This window comes from Octopus bimaculoides, chromosome 10, assembly GCF_046866305.1.
Source record: "Octopus bimaculoides isolate indiv1 chromosome 10, ASM4686630v1, whole genome shotgun sequence".
NCBI lineage: Eukaryota > Metazoa > Mollusca > Cephalopoda > Octopoda > Octopodidae > Octopus > Octopus bimaculoides.
The window spans coordinates 60,934,906-60,954,905 of record NC_142937.1 but is presented as its reverse complement, the minus strand read 5'-3'; the positions used below and the strand labels follow the sequence as shown (position 1 = coordinate 60,954,905).

General features: G+C 35.4%; 1 protein-coding gene across 6 annotated transcripts in view; it reads right to left on the bottom strand.

Annotated features, from left to right (window-relative positions):
- The window catches only part of LOC106880022 (uncharacterized), an 80,839-nt gene that overhangs the window by 53,651 nt on the left and 7,188 nt on the right, over nt 1–20,000 (bottom strand). For 5 of the 6 annotated variants that reach the window (XR_016243430.1, XR_016243429.1, XM_089358711.1 and 2 more), the window contains one exon: nt 14,013–15,548. Coding sequence is in view for 4 of the 6 variants with exons in the window: in XM_089358711.1 (XP_089214837.1) it covers nt 14,036–15,548 (1,513 nt within the window). In the remaining 2 variants the exon portion in view is untranslated. Of the gene's footprint in view, nt 1–14,012; nt 15,549–16,458; nt 16,728–20,000 lie in introns of those variants that run through there. The other variant, XM_089358715.1, reaches the window with a different exon arrangement.

Genomic DNA, 20,000 nt, shown 5'->3' with positions numbered 1-20,000 from the left:
TGAGCATAGGGAAAATACTATGAATAATGAATGCGGAACAACAGAAGTTGCTGGAAATGAAATAGAAATAGTTCAGTGGATGACCAGAGAGAGAGAGAGAGAGAGAAAGAGAGAGAGAGAGAGAGAGAGAAAGAGAGAGAGAGAGAGAGAGAGAAAGAGAGAGAAAGAGAGAGAGAGAGAGAGAGAGAGAGAAAGAGAGAGAGAGAGAATTACAGGAATACAGCGCCCAGAAATGGATGTTGTGAACAGTATTTGGGATGGTGGCAAGGTCATGTGCTCAGGAAGGATGAAAGTGTCACATTGAGTGGAGTGATGGAAATGTACATGAAAGGATGCAGAGGAGGGCGACTATGAAAAACATGAAGAAAGATGAAACGGAGGCAAGAGGTTGAAGAGGCAAGGACATAGGGAACAGAGCAAAATGGAGAAGACTCGCAACAATCCCAACTCTAGGTAGGAAAATAAAGTTATGAATCATTTACCAGTAATGTCACCTTTTGCCTATACTATCAAGTTTGTTTCATTACTAATCTGCTCTAAAAACAGTGCGGTTTGTTAAAAATCTGTGTGATTGGAAGAATCGAGTCCCAGGAAGCATGTAATCATATCAAAGAAACACGACTGCTGTTTTAATAAACTCCCCAATTATTGCAAGATAGCAATGATGTGTCTCTTGATGACAAGCCAAAAACAACAAACGTGAAGAAACTGGGGTACTCCACCTGATAATAAACTGCCAGACTGTTGTTTTTCTTTCTAAATATTAAACAAACTTACAAGTTTAAAATATTCAAATTATTCTAAACATTGTCAAATCTTTACAATTTATTTACATTTTCAAATCATTTTTTAGTTTTGTTTTTAATATTTTTACTGATGGTATTCCACTCAATTTAACTCACTTTTCAGTATTTTAATGTAATTATGAAGTGATATGGATTGAATAGGGCCTACCACTTTATATATGTACAAACAAGATGTGGGAGGAAGAGTTTTAGAAAGAAATAAATGTTGTAAAATTATGATGCAATACTACTAATTTTTCAGTCAGTCCTAAGTAAGTTGAGTTGCTTTACTCACAATGCAACATCTTAGGTGTGATGCCTTGCTTTTTCAATAAAGGTTTTATTTGGAAATGATTCAATTATAGACAGTTATATACTCTAGATTTTTTTGTTGTCATTCTTGTAAATGAATATTATCTAGAGCCAACAACTTGAGAGCATTCACCCAAGTCTGGCATCTGTCCAATGTTGTCTTCACTTCGGTAAATTCCACACAAGTGCAATACTTATGTACTTGTAATGAAACATATTTGATACAGACTAAAATACATATTATGTTTGAAATATATTATTATTATGATCATTTAAATAATAAATGGATGAATTAAAATAATGGTATATCAATGCTAAGCAACAATATAACAATAACAATTTGTGATTTCTGGTAAAATACTAGCTCTGAAAAGAAAGTGAGAGAGTTCTAGTGCTGGATAGAAACCAGGTTCCAAAATTTTCTCAACACATCTTTTGGAAAAGAACAGAAAAAATATGCAGAACTGAAACTTACTGTAGACCAATGTTTGTCACATGATACCGAACCATATAGACTACAACAGGTGCCTCTGTTTTGCTTTAGTGAAGGCACATGGCTCAGTGGTTAGAGTGTCAGGCTCACAATCATGAGTTAGTGAGTTTGATTCCCAGACTGGGTTGTGTGTTGTGCTCTTGAGCAAGACACTTTATTTCATGTTGCTCCAGTTCACTCAGCTGTAGAAATAAGTTGCAATGTCATTGGTGCCAAGCTGTATTAGCCTTTGCCTTTCCCTTGGATAACATCAGTGGCATGGAGAGGGGAGGCCGGCATGCATGGGCGACTGCTGGTCTTTCATTATCAACCTTGCCAGGACTTGTGCCTTGGAAGGTAACTTTCTAGGTGCAATCCCATGGTCATTCATGATCGAAGGGAGTCTTTTATAATAGTGAAATATTACTAAACCATCACTATTATCTTTATTATTGCTGATAGCTAAATTAAAAACAAAATTATCATAAAAATGAAAGCTGGTTGTCCTGAGACTAAATTTCATCCATACACACCAAACTGTTAATTCTAGTTTTAAGATACATTTCACAGATGCTCTGAGATGAATTATCAGCAATGTCTTGGAGATCTCACAGTGTTTCAGATCTTTCAACATCAGACCCCCTCGCCCATATGACCCAGGTTAGATCCGGGTTAGATCAAGTCATTTGAGCCGGGTTAGATTTGGGCTTTCACATCTACTTTACAATGTCATACTAAAAATATACAATCACATCATCAAAATTTCAAAGCTAAGAGACAATGCATGATTAATTCAAAACCATGTGAATAAATAAACATTACATTTGGCAGAATATCCGAATAGTGAAGGGTTAATATCTTCCAATCATTGTTGAAACAACTAAATCTATACATGTGGCCTCTACACACATAGATGGAACTAGAACCATAACACATTCATTACCATATGTATATCCATTGAAATACACTGCCTCTGTTTCAATTAATATTAATTTTGAATTTTGGGTGGGCTGAGTCAATTACTAATCAACTGTTACTTATTTTACTGACTCCGAAAGCATGAAAGGCACAGTCACCCTCAGTGGAATTTGAACACAGAACGTAAAGATGGGTAAAATGCCACTAAACATTTTGCTAGGCGTGTTAATGTGTCTGCCTTGAAAAATAATGAAGGATTTAGTAAAATAATTTTGTCATAAATCTGCAACATAAATTAAGATTTCAACATAAGTCAAGAATTCATCCAAATTTAGGTTCACTTTAAAAGATCACCTTAAAATGGGAAGCTTGTATCATGGAATCAATGCTGTTCTTAGGTGGGTTGGTATCTAAAAGGGTCAAAACAAGTCTTCTGAGAAATAACTCCTAACTTTATTTTCATCAATCTTTCAAATGGAATGCTTCTACCTGTTGGAGTATGAAATGACTAAGACAACACTTATCAGAGTGCAATGAACTTATAAATTACACAACAGCTTCTGAGTCATTGTCAACTTGGGCACAGTTAAACTAGGACTATTCAATAATGATTAAACACAATTTTTAAATAACATCTGATGAAAAGAGTAAAGTATTGGCATGACATACACCCAAAAATGTGATTAGATAGCATAACATTTTGCAAGTGTATTACATTCTTTACGAGCAAAGCATAAACCAAATCAGTCCAAACAGATGTTTGGCATTAGAATCACTGCCATTCAATCAAAATATGCTGAAAATCAAATTGAAAAGTATTAACAGTTGATCTGAAATCAAGAATACAGATGAGATGAACTATAGCTATAAAGATGTCTTAAACACACAAGTAAATCTACTTCAAAATCAGTCTAATGTGTAGTAAGAGGTACAGAGCTTTAGTAGGTAGATCAATCATCCCACAAAACAAACAAGAATTCAAATGGTTAGTTCTATAATTTTCCAACTGTAGAGGACATCAATTTGTCATAGACAACTTTGCCCAGAAGTTAAAAATTGAGGTTGGCTGACTTGCCCATAAACAGAATAAAATGCCCACAGTGAAATATGAAACAAAACATGACCACAGAAATAATTTATCCATTTTGTACATACTGATGAGGAGGAATGACATATCTTATAATATCATATACCTGTTTAAAAAGATATTTCAGAAAGTGACAAAGAGGAAATGATAGAATATACTGAGTGTAAGTGCAAGAGGAAATAGATGTCCAACATGGGCATGATACTATATATATATGAGGAGAGGGAACACTTGATGTAATGGAGTACAATAATTGATTGGCATGTGTCATTGACTCAGAAGAGATGATTAAAGACACATTAGACCAAGGTAGATTTGAATTTAGGCTAGAAACAGACATAACTAAAGACAACAATGACCACAACCACCACTACTACTTTTAGCTTTTAGGGTAAACACAAGAGTGCTGAGGGGTGCTGCTGTACTCCATTTCTGAGTACAGGAATCAGTGTCACATCAGGCAGTGAAGCAGCTCTGTAGATGTTTTGGTCCCTTCTACCATGGCACCAGAGTTACCTGGGGTTACCCACCGATTTATACAACAGAACTCCAGCACAACAGCATAAAGTTTGTTGAGTCACACATTTCTACCATCTTCAACGTTTGTTCATGCTGCATTACTTGCTCTCTTTCTTGAACCATATGTGCTACTACTACTACTACTACTACAATAATAACAATAATCCTTTTTACTATAGGCACAAGGCCTGCAATATTGGGGGAGGATGCTAGTCAATTACACTGACCCCAATGTTCAACTGTTACTTATTTCATTGAGCCAATACCGTTTCTACTATAGCACAAAGCCTGAAATTCCAGGGTAGGTGACTTGCTGATTATATTGACCCCATTGCTCAGCTGGTGCTGAAAGGATGAAAAGTTAAGCAGAATTTGGACTCTGAGCATAAAGACAAACAAAATGCTGCTAAGCATTTTGTCTAGTGTGCTAATTATTCTGTCAGCTCACAGACTTAATAATAATGATGATGATGATGATGATGATGATGATGATGCAGTACCAGGAAGTGGCTCTCATGGCTTCTGATATTAACTGATTGGAAGTTTTATTATGTACCATATTTTTATCTTGGTAGAAAAGATGGGCTACAGCAAATATTCTGTCCAATACCACAGATTTGCTTGTCAGTTGTTTAAACTTAACCAGTTGATCATGTCCCTTAGTGGCTGACGATATATGCATCTCTGATCACGAGCAGAAGTAGTGGGAGAGCATCATAGCCATGTGTTGAGAGGAAGTCTTTGGGGTTTGAATAATTCACCTCTGGAAATATGGGTGTTTTGTTCATCATTCAGAGTCCTCTTGAGTGGGATGGGCTATTCAACCTGAAGAAAATTCTAACTGGGCCCCACCTGCAAGGTCATGCGATGTTTATCTTGATATAAGGTCACCATGTTGTGCACATGTGGTTGTGATGCATGTGCCTGGTGTACCCTTATCAGACAGGTAGTCATGATGGGTATATTGGGTTTCGTATATTTGTACCCCAGTGTCACTTTGATGGCATGCACTGCTATCTCACTCAATAATAATAATAATCTTCTAACTTGTTGTCTGTTGAGGTCTCTGGGTGAGACTTAAAGTCAACTTGTACAAATACAAAGCAAAAGCTGAACATACAATAATAATAATGATGATGATGATGGTTTCAAAATTTGGCATAAGGCTAGCAATTTCGGGGGAGGGAGTAAGTCAATTACATTGACCCCAGAGTTCAACTGGTATTTATTTTTTCGACCCCGAAAGGATGAAAGGTGAAGTCAACCTTGGAAGAATTTGTACTCAGAACATAAAGAAAGTGGTCAAAATGCCGCTAAGAATTTTGCCCAGCTTGCTAATGCTTCTGCCAGTTCGCCGTTGATGATTAATAATAATAATAATAATAATAATGGTTTCTGGTTTAGGCACAGGGTCAACACTTTTGAGGGGTGAGGATTAGTCAATTACATCGACCACAGTCCTTGAATGGAAATTTATTTTATCAAACCCTGAAAGAATGAAAAACAGAGTAGACCTCAATAGGATATGAACTCAAGACTAAATGCCATAAGCTCTAACAATTATGCCAATGCACTGCTCTTAATGATTTTCTAGCATCATTACAAAGCCTGGAATTTGTGTGTATGTGTATGTGTGTTGGGAGGGGGTAGATTTAGTCAATAGCATCAACCTCAGCACATGACAGACGTTTTATTTTATTGATGCCAAAAGGATGAAAGGCAAAGTTGACTCTGGCAGGATTTGAACTCAGAACATAAAGGGCTGGAACAAATATATATGATACAATATTTTGTTAAAAAAATAGTTAATATTGTTGTAAGAATTTAAGGCAGCGAGCTGGCCGAATCATTAGCATGCTGGGCAAAATGCTTAGCGGCATTTCTTCTGACTTTACATTCTGAGTTCAAATGCCACCAGGATTTACTTTGCTTTTGATCCTTTCAGGGGAAGGGGGAGGGTTGAAATAAGTACGAGTTGAACACTGGAGTCGATGTAATCAACAAAGCCCCTCCCTGGAAATTGCTGGCCTTGTGCTATAATTTGAAACCAATATTAGTTCAAGAATAAATTCTCTAACTAACCATTCTATACCACTGTTGACTGAGAAAATTCAGTGTTAATATTACAGACAACAAGGCCCTTCTCTCTCTCTCTCCCCATCCCCTCTCTCTCTTATCTCACCTACTTGACTGCTTAGTAAGAATGGAAAGAGATTTGGAGATTAACAGGCCACAGCATAATGTCAATTGTTGAATTATGAACTCAAAACTATTCTGCTGAAAGAACTCTTTGAAACTAAATCATGTGAGTATAAAAAAATTATATAAAGTATGATGGTGATATTTTTTTCCTGTTTTTAAGAAGTCTTTTTTGTTAATTTGTCAGTGTTATTTTTTGTTCTTGCTTTTTTTTTTTTAATACATCAATTGAGCAATAAAATACTATAGAATTTTTTTCTCCTCTACATGTCAGAATAACTTTACAATGGAACTTAAAATCCATGGATCACAAATATTTGATCTTGATTACTCTCATCTCTATTTAGTCAGAGATGATGTATGTACTAGCAATGGACACCAAATAATAATAACTCTTGATAGTATTATAGCAAAGGTTTGCAGAATTGATAGAACATTGGACAAAATGCCTAGCAGTATTCAATCCAGTTATTTACATTCTCAGCTCAAATTTCACCAAAGTCATCTTTGCTTTTGCATCATTCCAGGGCCAATAACGTAAAGTACCTGTGTATCATTGGGGCTGATGATATCAACAAACACTTTTTTTTTACATCAAAATTTCTGGCTTTGTGTCTGAATTAGAAATGCTATTATTAAGGGGCTAAGCTGGCAAAACCGTTAGCATGCCAGACAAAATGCTTAGCGGCATTTTGTCCATCCTTACATTTTGAGTTCAAATTCCGTCAAGGTTGACTTTGCCTTTCATCCTTTTGGGGTCTATGAAATAAGTACCAGTTACGCACTAGGGTCAATCTAATTGACTAGCCCCTTTCCCCAAAGTTTCAGGCTTTGTGCCTATAGCAGGAAGGACTATTAAGGAAGTAAGCTGGCAATCATTACTGCACTGGACAAAATACTTAGCAGCATTTATTCCAGCTTCACATTTTAAGTTCAAATTCCACCAAAATCAACTTTGCTTTCCATCCTTTCATGGTTGGTAAAATAGGTAGGAGTCTATGTAATCAACTTCCCTCCCATCAAAATTGCTGACCTTGTGCCAAAATTAGGAAGGATTATCATCATCATCATCATTATTAAGGCGGCGAGCTGGCAGAATTGTTGGCTTGCCAGGCAAAATGCTTAGCGACATTTCATGTCTTTACATTCCGCTGAGGTAGACTTTGCTTTTATCCTTTCGGGGCTGATAAAATAAGTTCCAGCTGTAATCAACTTACTAAATGTAATCGACTTATCCCATCCTTCAAACTTACTGGCCTTGTGCCAAAATTTGAAACCATTATTATTATAATTATTATTGTTAAGGTGGTGAAGGTGGAAAGGTGGCTGAATTATTAGCATGTTGGACAAAATGCTTAGTGGTGTTTTGTCCATTTTCTATGTTCCAAGTTCAAATTCTACACGACTGACTTCACATTTCATTCTGTTGCACTGAGGTCGATATAAATGATAGCCTCCTCTCCACTAAATTTCAAGCCTTGTGGCTTTAGTAGAAGGGATTATTTATTAAGGTGGTGAGCTGGCAGAATTGTTAGCATGTTAGACAAAATACTTAGTGGCGTTTCTTCAGAGTTCAAATTCTACCAAGTTGACTTTGCTTTTCATTCTTTCGGGGTTGATAATATAAGTACCAGTCAAGTACTGGGGTTGAAGTAATTTACTTGCCCCTTTCTGTTAAACAAGCTGGCCTGGTACCAAAATTTGAAAGCATCATTATCATTTATCGCTATTTTTTTTTACTTCTAAGAGTTCTTGATTTTACTTGCTTCAGTTAATAGTGAGAGCAGACAACAAAATGTCAAAGGTCGACACAGGCCCTCTTTCCACAATACTTAACACCCAAGTATCAATCTCAAAAGCCTCGTTGTAGCAAATAGATCAGTTTTTTTGAGCATGTCCAACCTGCATATCAATTCTAATTTCTCAAACTTGATTGTTAGTGCTCCCACAACTATTGAGATGACAGTTACTCTCTTCATTGCCTATATTCTTACAATTTCTTATTCATTATTATCATTAGTAGTAATACAGTTGAGAAGCATAACCCCTAGATCAATCATGAGCAATTTATGGGACTTTCTGAATGTCACATCTAATGAAAAATTACCTTCAATATTTTTTTAGTAGTGTAACCTGGTTGATGATGAGCCATGTCTCATTTGGCCCACTTCTCATAAAAGATTGCTAATGCCTGCTCTAAATCATCAAAATAGATATTGTAGAGTATTTCATAATTTGTATTGCCACAATGAAACAACATGTTAATACAAAATGGGTGTAACTGATTGCAATTAAGGGACATAGTCGATTGCAAGTAGAGGTTACAGCTAAATAAGGATGTAAGTGATTGTAAGAAGGGGCTATATAACTGAATGCAAGTATGTTTTCTTACAAACTGAACCAAACTTAGTACTGTAAATCAACAAATCGCTTATTACTTTTAGTTTTATTTATTTACATTATCAGTTTTTACACTGCACAAATATATATTTAACCATTCAGCATTCAAATTACTCTGTCAAATGTAATACCTATTTATTCACATTGTTTTAAATTGATCATACATAATCTTATTCCTTTGAGATTTTGATGTGATTGTTTATTTTCAGAATAACATTGTTGAGAGGATAGATCTTGCTGATTTGAATATAGAACAGGTAGAATATTTCAGCTGGATATGGCCAGTTTAAATGCTATAGGGTTAAAAACAATTTAAAATCAAAAGATTACCCAAGAAAAACGTTAACCTTATATCTTTTACCTTTTACTTGTTTCAGTATTTGAACTGCTAAACTCTTTCTTTACCTTCTTATTTGGATTATATATACAAAACTTTTTCCATATATACATATACATTATCCCTGCTTTCCATCTACATAGTCCCAGGTTCAGTCCCACTGCATGACACCTTGGGCAAGTGTCTTCTACTATAGCCTTAGGCTGACCAAATCCTTGTGAGCGGATTTGGTAGATGGGAACTGAAAGAAGCCCATCATGTATATAGATATCTGAGTGTGTGTGTCCCACCAGCGCTTGAAAATCAGTGCTGGTGTTTTTATGTCTCCATAACTTAGTATTTGAGCAAGAGATGAATAGAATAAGTGCCAGGCTCAAAGAAAGAAAAAAACAAAAGTACTGGGGTCAATTCATTCCACTAAAAATTCTTTAGGGCAGTGTCCCAACATGGCTGCTGACTAATGACTGAAACAGATGAAAGAAAAAAGATACAATGGGCTTCTTTCAGTTTCTGTCTATCAAATCCACTCACAAGGCTTTTGTCTGCCCAGGGTTATAGTGAAAGACACTTACCCAAGCCATGTTGCAATAAGACTGAACTGAAGACTTAATGGTTGTGAAGCAAGCTTCTATCAGTGATAATCCTTACTACTGGTTTGGGATTTCCAAAGGACCTATTGTTATTTCACAGTTTTTCCTACAGTAAGAGTTACAAGTGATTAGCTAAGCAACTCGGGTGAAGGTAAAGATCTTTGCTCAAAGCATTAGTTTGCCAAGCTTTGTTGCTGATGAGTATTTCTTTCACACTTGTCCATAACAGGCTTCAGTACAGTTTCCATCTACCAAATTTTACTCACAAGGTTATTTGGTCAACTCAAGGATATATATATAATAGAAGACATCTGCCCAAGACGCTGTCACATGAAATCAAACCGAGACACTCAAACATACCATGCCTACTTCACAAGTAAACAATATTATGAATTATATTATCTTGTGATACATATTTTATAGCTAGGTGAATTCGACAGGTTAACTGAGAGTTAAGAATGTTGCCCATACAAAACAATAAAGTTAACAAAAGAATAGGAACTGGGGTTCCTTGACCAATTGTGCAACATTCTCTCTACTTGACCAACCATGTGTCAAGCAGAGGAGACTCTGAAGGCAACAGAACATTTTCATAATTCACTGAATTCTATGGCCAAAAGTCATTTACAACTTGCAGCTATACTATTATTATTATATAGACTTCTCTCTCTCTCTATCTCTTGCTCTCTCTCTCTATCTCTTGCTCTCTCTCTCTCATGCACACACACACACACACATACACTTCTGTGTGTGTGTGTGTGTGTGTGTGTGAAAGCAATGCTTCCTAAGTCTGCTCCTATAACAACAGCAAATTAGATTTCTTTTATTAGATTTTCTAGAATAAATGAATGACAGTACTGTTGAATCATGCTTACATAGATTCTACAATAATGAATCCTTCCTTGTTCATCATATCACCATCACAGTCAGTTCTATGCCTGTTTATCAATGCTGACATGGATTGGATGAAGCAGCGTGCAGTATCATCTTACAAAGCAGAATTAGCAGAAGAGGAAAAAAAAAATAGTTTGACCAGGAGCTATTAATAAGATTTGTTTCTAGTAAATGTAGAAAGGCAAGGAAATTTGAATTATCAAACAACCCTCACAATAAAAGAATGTTCAAAGAAAGAAAGTTTATGATATACCACTAATGTTATCATGTATGGTAATGAAAGATGAGTTAAGCTGGGAGGAATTCTGCATTAAACATACAATGTAAAACCTGAAATATGTAGATTAGCAAAAGACTAGGGATGAAAAGAAACTAATTCCTATCAAGACAATTTAAAATTTTAAAAGATACCTACAGGAAGATCATATTCATAATTATCATTATTATGAAGTGGGAGAATCATTAGAAAGTCAATATTTCATCCAGCCTTTAAATTCTGATCTCAAATCCTGTGGAGTAAATTCTACCTTTCATTCTTCCAGAGTTGACAAAATGAAGGAAATTTATTCCAGCTCTTTTTGCTCGGAGTCCAAATCCTGGACAAGTCAACTTAGCTTTCATCCCTCCAGAGTTCATGAAATAAACAACCAGTTAAGTACTGAAGCCAATTTATGTGACTAAACCCCCTCCCTTTTATTATCTGGTCTTGTGCCTATGTTAGAAATAATAATAATAATAATAATAATAAAGCGGGAGCAAGATAGAGGTAAGACATGATATGAACACAACCCGTAGAGAATGGTGGAGTCAGAGACTTGCAAAAAACAGATCAGGTGCTAGAGCATAACAGACCGGACCTAGTGGTGGTGGACAAGATTCACCACATGCTATATAGTTGATGTTGCATGTCCCTTTGACTCACAAATAGTCTAGAAGGAAGTCAAAAAATAGATATATATATACAATCTACTTAAGTATGAAATAGCCTGGCTATGGAAAATGAAGAAGGTGAAGAAAGTGCTAATAATTGTTGGTTCCTTGGGAGACAGTATCAGAAAGCATCAAGAGGAATATAAAGGAAATTGAAATAGAGTGCCCAGTAGAACTGTTACAAAAGATTTGCCTCCTTGACATAGCCAGAATAATTAGGAAAGTATAAGTTGAAAAGAACAGATAGCATGATATACAGTAGGCTGCAGGCAGCAAGCCTGCTATGCATGCAAGACTCCAGGAGTTCCAACAAAACCTGAGATGAAAAGAATAGATAATAACAATAATGACAATAATAATACTTATTATTATTATTATTTAGAAGGCAGCGAGCTGGCAGAATAGTTAGCATGCTGGACGAAATGCTTAGCAGTATTTCGCCCGTCGCTCCGATCTGAGTTCGAATTCTGCCAAGGTTGACTTTGCCGTTCATCCTTGATAAAATAAGTACCAGTTGATGACTGGGGGGGGGGGGGGATGTTGATGTAATCAACTCATCCCCTCCCCCAAAATGGCTGCCCTTGTGGCAAAATTTAAAACCGTTATTATTATTATTATTATTATTATTATTATTTAGAGCAGTGGGTGAGAGAATCATTAGAGCTCTAAAAAGAGTACCTTGTGATATTTATTTAGTTATGCTTCCTTCTCAGTTCAAATCCTTGAAGTTAACTGTACCTTTTGTACTTTCAGGATCAATAAAAGAAAGTACCAGTTGAATACTGGAGTCAAGGGTATCAATTAAACCCTAACCTTCAAAACTGCTTGCTAAATCAGAACTAATTATTATTATTACTTAGCACACTGGGCAAAATGCTTAGCAAAATTTTGTCAGTTTTTACACTCTGAGTTCAAATACTGGTGAGGTCAACTTTGTATTATATCCTTTTAAAGTCGATAAGATAAGTAACAGTTCAGCCCTGGGGTTGATTTCATTGACTTGGCCCCTTCCAAAAAACTGCTGGCCTTGGGCTAAAATTTGAAACTATTATCATTATTATTATTATTATTATTATTATTGAGGTGGTGAGCTGGCAGATTTGTTAACATGCCAGATAAAATGCTTGGTGGCATTTCTTCCGACTTTACGTTCTGAGTTCAAATGCTGCTGATTTCAGCTTTGTCTTACATCCTTTCGGGGTTGACAGAATACGTACCAGCTGAGCACTGGGGGTCAATGTAATTGACTTACCCTATCCCTCAAACTTGCTAGCCTTGTACCAAAATTTTAAATCATCATCATCATCATCAGGTAGTGACCTGGAAGACTGATTAACATGACAGATAAAATGCTTAGTGGTATTTCTCCTGGTTTCGTGTTCTGAGTTCAAATTCTGCCATGGTTTACTTTACCTTTCATCCTTTTGGAGTTGATAAAATAAATCTCAGGTGAGCACTGGGGCCAGTGTAATCAACTAGCACCTTCTTCACAAATTTCAGACCTTGTGCCTATACTAGAAAGAATTATCATCATCATCATCATTCATTTTTTTATAATCTGAAGTTCTATACTATGGCTATGTAAGGACAGTTGGACCCAATGTATAAGTTTGGTAACACCAAACAAACATCCATTCTCATATTTCAAAATAGCAAGAATATTTGCTAAAGTTCTGCCAACAGTGTAAAAGTCTAACAATCCAGTCTTTTATCTCACTGGCAGAGCAAGGAATTTGGCACATTCTGGCAATAGGCCCTTTGCAAATAACAAACTATTTCTAAAAGTATTCACAAAATCATTTCAAAAATTACATTGAAACAACATTTAAAAAAATATTTTGTATAAAAGAGTGAGAGAAAGAGAGACAGACAGAGACAGTGAGTGAGTGAGTGAGTGAGAGTGGGAGAGAGGAAATATAAAACAAAAACAAGAAGTATAAATAAAAAAACAGCAACAGTCACAAAGTCTGTATTGAAAATACAAACATTTAAAGGCAAATATGAAATTCAATATTTTAATAATTTTTTTCTTTTTCTTTTAAGCAAGGGGTTTTGAAATTTTTGCCCGGTCATTCACACATTCTTGGCTACCAATTTCAATGTTTTTTTTGCATATTTAACATTTAACTGTCATATACTTTTTACTTAAGAATGAGTGTCATCTTTTAAATTAGAATTTTAATAATCAACATAAAGAGCCTAAAAGAACTATTAATAAAAGAAATTGAGCTTTCAACATTTCTAAATCTTTTAAAAGTAATTATTCTTCTCTTTTTACACACATACAGCCACATTTCATTTTGTACAAATTTAAGCATATTTCAATGTTTTCCTTTTTTTTTCTTTAGAGGAAAACGAACAAAATTAAAACATACAAATATACTTCAAAAGATTTTAACATTTTTTTACTACTTTTTGCCCTTTTATGTTGCTTTAGAGAAAATTAATTAGATACTGAGCAGGGAAAAAAATAAAAACAGAAATCCCCCCAAAATTTGAAGATCTTTGAATCTGAATAAGTAATTAAAAAAAAAACACAATTTCAAAAAGCATTAAAATAAATACTCACTTATTCGAAGAAATCCTCTTAAATTAAATATGGAGCTCTGGATCCAAGTGCCAAACAAGGTGAGCCATGAATTCTAATCGGTTTCCAAGCTTTTTTAGACATTTTCTGCAAGTGAAAGGATCTGTTTCATCAGCTGAGTGTAAGCTACTATGGAGCATGTATATTCCAAAATCCTCAAACCACATTCCACAATGGTCACATTTACTGAGCCTTTTACCATTTACAGATGCTGGGCTAGAAATATTTCTCTGTCGAATTTGTGTTTGTTGGGAAAGATCTTCTGGATATTTCATGAATGGTGGACATTGGGACATAGCTACAGAGTTTCTTGCAAGTAAACTCATTGGATATTGAGAATCTTGTTCTTTTGCACAGCCAGGTTCTCGTTTAATCACAGCCTTAAGTGCACTCAATGTTTCATGAGAAACCTCTGGTGATGGTAATCTTTGTTGAGAAATTTCTGGTGATGACAGTGTTTGTCGAGAAATTTCAGGTGAAGACAGAGAATTTCGCAACATTTCTGGACAAGATGACGGCTCTGTTGGTACGACAGCACCACCAAACTGGTTGTTTACAGATTCAGACTTTCGTAACGATATTCCCTGATTTGCCTCTGTACTACTTGGAAGAATAAACATTTTCTCTGACTCAGCAGAAAACCTTCTAAATTGATTGTCTACTAAAGATTTGGCCAAGGTGTAGCTGGTAGAAATAGACATCTGATAGTTACTTCTTTCAGATGATAAAGACTGTTGTTCTTCAGATTCCATACTAGGATACTGTACTTCCTGCTTAATGAACTCTATCTCGTTTTTGTTTGAAGTCTCATCACCTTCGTGATCTTCGTTTTCTGATGCTGACATTCGGATAATCTTACTATTGCTGGTAGATACCTGTGCTACACAGAATCTAGCACAGCCTACCCATTTCCCTTCAGATGGTATTTTCGGGTTGATATCATCAGGTGGTCCGCTCGTTAATGCAGACATATCTACAGGAGCTCCACGGCTACGTCGTCGTCCATTCGGCCGTAAGTTACTTTTTATTTTATGCAGTTTTCTATGAAGATCCAGCTCTTCAGCTTCCTGGAAACCCTCACCACAACGTCGACAAACATGAATTAGAAGAATGCTGTGTCGACGAAGGTGACTACCAAGAAGAGAAGAACGAGCAAAGCGCACTCCACAGATACGGCACATATTCTTCTGTCTGTGTGGCTGGTGTACCTTCATGTGCTGTTTGACATGGTCAGAACGTGTGAAACGCCGCCCACACAAATTGCACATGTAGGGTCTCTCACCACTGTGTACACGAACGTGACGTTGGAGTTTCGAAGGAGTTGTATAAGACCTTCCACACACAGTGCAACTATGCAATGTTTTACCGTGAGTATGTGATAGTACATGCAGCTGCATATCCCGCAACGAAGCAAATTGCATGGCACAATATTTACATGTGAACTTGGTCACCAGCTGCACTGTATACTTTTTGTCTTCAGAGATGGCAGACGTCTCCCCCAGTTCCATTCTGCTGAAGCTACAAATACAGAAAGAAAACAAAACAAACTATTAAAATGCCTTCTAATACAGTGTCAAGAAACAAATCTTCACCAATTTACTCAATTCAATAAACAGCTAATGATTATTTTAAAATATATATCTATTTCAGTTATATAAAATATAGTAACAAGAAAAGTAGCGACTTGGACATTCTTTAAAATTACAGTAATTAAGATTACTAAATGAATGAAAAAGACAAGATAGATCTCAATGTTTCCCTTCTCTTTGTAAATCAGGTAATATAATAATACATTAGGAAGTTTCTAGAAGTGTTAACTAGTCCAAACATTATCCAGGTGAAGGTATTATTAACCAGTAATAATGAAAAGTATGCCACCGGAGCCGGACGGCATTTATAACTTATATGTATATATATATGTATATATATATACACATATTGTATGAAAAATGGTTTAAGAAAACTAAAATAATTAAGACGCTTAAAAAGAATTGTTCTTTCATTCTATTGACACATGAAAATAAAGCGTGAAAAAGGTGTATTTTTAAAGTCATTATCCTCATGATTATTGTTGAAAGGTAGAAAGACAAAGATTCACACACACACACACAATACATATCAGTCAACGTGAAATAAATGCAACAAACAAACATTAAATCAGTTGTAGGTTCCCATTTCAGATCAATAGGGGAGTCTTTATACTTAGTAATATCAGAACATTTGCTACTGAACAAACAAGCAGTCAGTCTTACACGGCAATAAGAAGTGAACCCAAACTTTTGTGCATTCTGAAACATGTTTTACCGGTAAGCAAAGGATGAATGGTTCGATCCTTACAAAGGGTTGTTTGTGTGTGTGTGTGTGTGTGTGTGTGTGTGTGTGTGTTTGTTTCTAAGTTAAAATATATTTCAGTGGTTGGAAATATTACCTGTAAACCTAAAAGTTCTTAGATTTTTCCTTCGTCACAGCCAGTCCTCAAAATGTTTTCATATATATATAAAAACGAGTATATTCAAAGAGTTGCAAGAATTGTCAGTGATATTTTAAGAGAGAAGAAGGAAAAAACAAAATAAAACAAAACAAGAAAACACTAGGCTACATTCTCTAGCTGTGACAAAATCAAAACTAGAACTTGAAAGATATCGCTAAACACTTTACACTTCTAAATTATATTTTTAACATTTCTCTCCCCCCTCTCTCTCTCTCTCACACACACATATACACACATATATGCATGTGCACCTGGTTTATGTATGCACGTGTAAAAATTAAAGGAACACGCGCGCGTGCGGTACACACGCACACACAAGCTAATGCGTGCGCGTGTGTTCTTCCTCAGAAGTAAGAACTGATACTTGAAAATCGTCTCTAAGACAACGGACAAAACAAGGAAAAAAATAGTGTTTTATTGTGAACATTAAATCTTCTTCATTTAAATCATATTTTTATTTCAATAATACTTCAAATTGAATAATAATATTTACTTAGAAAGCTTATTAGACTAGAAGATAAATGTGTAAAAAATGCTATGAACTTAACACAACTTCCTTCTAAATACTTCCTAATATAACTATGATTTTATATTAAAGCTTTTTGCAAATAAAACTGTTATAAAAAAAAACATACGCGCATATTAGAGTACATACTCCCCCATATATATACATATAGTTTATACACATTAAATACATTATACATACAAAATGCGCGCGCGCACAAATACTCAGACTCATATGTATGTGTATATATACGTATATGTATATGTGTGTGTGTGTGTATATATATACATACATATATATATATATATATATATATATATATATATATAATCTATGTATTCGTTTTATACATACATATATTTATATATACAAATTCTGCAAAACAAAAACTAGCTAATAAAGGGTTAAATCATTAAAAAAAAATTACTTGAGTTCGAAAAAGCTTATAACTAAAAGAAAATAAGTCGATTCTTTAAAGTTACTTCAAGTAATTGAGTTGATTGGATTTCTCAAAAGATACTTCCAGAGAAAAATATAAAAATAAAATGGCATTTAAAATGGGGAAAAACCCGAGAGGGGCGTTCCCGTTTCTCTCAATGAAGAAAATATTTATAAATTTGGATTGCTGTTTAACCTAAGGTCAGCCACGATCGAGAAAGTATGCAGATAGATTGATAGTTTAGCCCCAGGCCAGCCACGATCGAACAAATCTGTGATCAAAAGCACTCCAATGTGACCCATCCTATCTTTTTTTAGACATTGTGTAAACCGGATTATATTTTCCACTGTGTGTCTGTTTAAACACAACAAAGAAGATTTGACTGCTATCTCAAGGATGTTAAGTAGTTGAGAAACTAGATGCGACTCTCAGATCCAGTTTTCCAGATATATGAAACTTCCACCTAATAGGGGACTGTATACACAGGCATACAGTGATTTAAAGTATGGTGTGAAGTATGACTGTTTAGACTCGTCACGGGTAACCTACGGCCCGCGGAACTTAATGAATGGCACGCCTAACGAAAATCTACCTTGAATTCCTTTAATAATGCGACCCGCTTATAATGATGAACCACGTCTCTTGTGGCCTGCTTCTCGTAAAAGGTTGCCAATGAAAGCCTAGGTTACACATCGCATTTTCGCCAGTCTGTTCCTGTACGTCTCTAGGTTCGGATGGTGGTTACAGTGGTTATGAGCAAAGTGGACTTAGTCAGAGTTCAAACTCATAACCATCGTGTTCATGAACTCTAGGATCTGATCAACGACCATTAACATACTAAGCAAAGTTAGGGTACCAAGGGAAAGGACTACTATAGTGTGTTTGTTACTTTTCCCATGCCATGCAAATGGTAAATCATAACAGCTTAGAAGACAAATAAACAAAAAAAAATTGTTGAAAACATGCATTTTTTTCTTGTTACTCGAACATTTTAATATTGTTCGGCTATAATTTAGCACGGTTCTGGCTCACAAGAAAATTTAATTTTTAATTTATTAATTCTCATTTAACACTTATGTTTTGATGTCTTGTCAGTCAATGGAATGGCTAAGGTAGTCCATTATTGGGGTGTGCTTTATGTGACCCTGATTTGCACCAATCTCATGCGATGTGCACATATCCCAATATAGTGGCAGGGTTAATGCGGCTAACGATGCCGCTATTTTTGGTGTGTATGGGAATGGTAGTGTTCTTAGGATAATGTAGTTGTTATTATTTAGTTCCAGGCTAACCCGGAATGAGCAAACATATAATCAAAGACACTCTAACCATAACCACTTAGTTTTTTTCCCTCGGGTTGTATATGTTCAGAACAGCTTTATACGTCTTGACCGTCTGTTCTAGACGATAGGATTAAATGTGAGGAAAATTTGGTTGCTATTTCAAGTTTATAATAGTGTGTTGGGGATGGCTATATGTAAAAAGAGACTGTATGTGTTGGAACTTGTAGCAACTGCAAATTGGGCTCCTCGCATGTTCAAATGATCTTTTATTTTGAGTATTTAGGTTTCACCATTGTCGTGGCTTAACTTCAAGTCAATCCTGATCCAATTTTGAGTATTTAGGTTTCACCATTGTCGTGGCTTAACTTCAAGTCAATCCTGATCCAACAGACCCAAGATCAAAAGCGTTCTAACCATGACTATATTGTCTTTCTGATATGCATGTAGGGTTACATGAGCTAACGTCTTTTCTGAGAGTAAGACTATAGGATGTAATTTGAAGTTAATTGGCTGCTGTTCCTAACAGGTTGAGAGACCAAGTAAACGTTGTGTATTAGACAAGGGTCCAAGTGATCAATGAGTAGTCTATGATAATTCTTGGTGCCTTGTTTTTGTTGAGTTTTGAAGTTTGTTGTGATTTGCTATGGAAAAACTGAAGGTCCAAGCAAGACTTATAATAACGCGTGATGTATGTAATATGTTGTCAAATGTATAAATTAACATTATTGCTTCTTTTATTAATTTAGATTTGTGAGCAGGGTGACAGGTGTCACGAATCAAGGAAATATGAACAGGAAAGGGTCATAAGATCAGATATAACAATATCGGAAAAGAAAGCAGATATTGAAGTAGCAACTGAATAACCACCCACAAAACAACCGTTCGCAGTGAATTCAGAACGCATTTTCTATCAGCACAATCTTTCACACAATTCATTAATCATTAGTTTACTAATGAGGCTAATGTAACAAACGTGTTTAGATAGGTTTAAAAAATTATCGAAACGGCACATTTTTTTCTTCGTCAGACACACACGCATATTTTTTTAAATGCTTTCCTAACATACACCACATCAATATTTAACTGCAATATTATAAAGTTAACTTTTCTACAAGGCATATTCACAATTATACGAAGCTACATATGCAGACAGCTGGAATCTCTAATCTAGTGAACAAGTACACACACGCTCATACGTATATATATGCATGTGTGTGTGTGCATGCGTATTATATATACAGGTGTATGTATG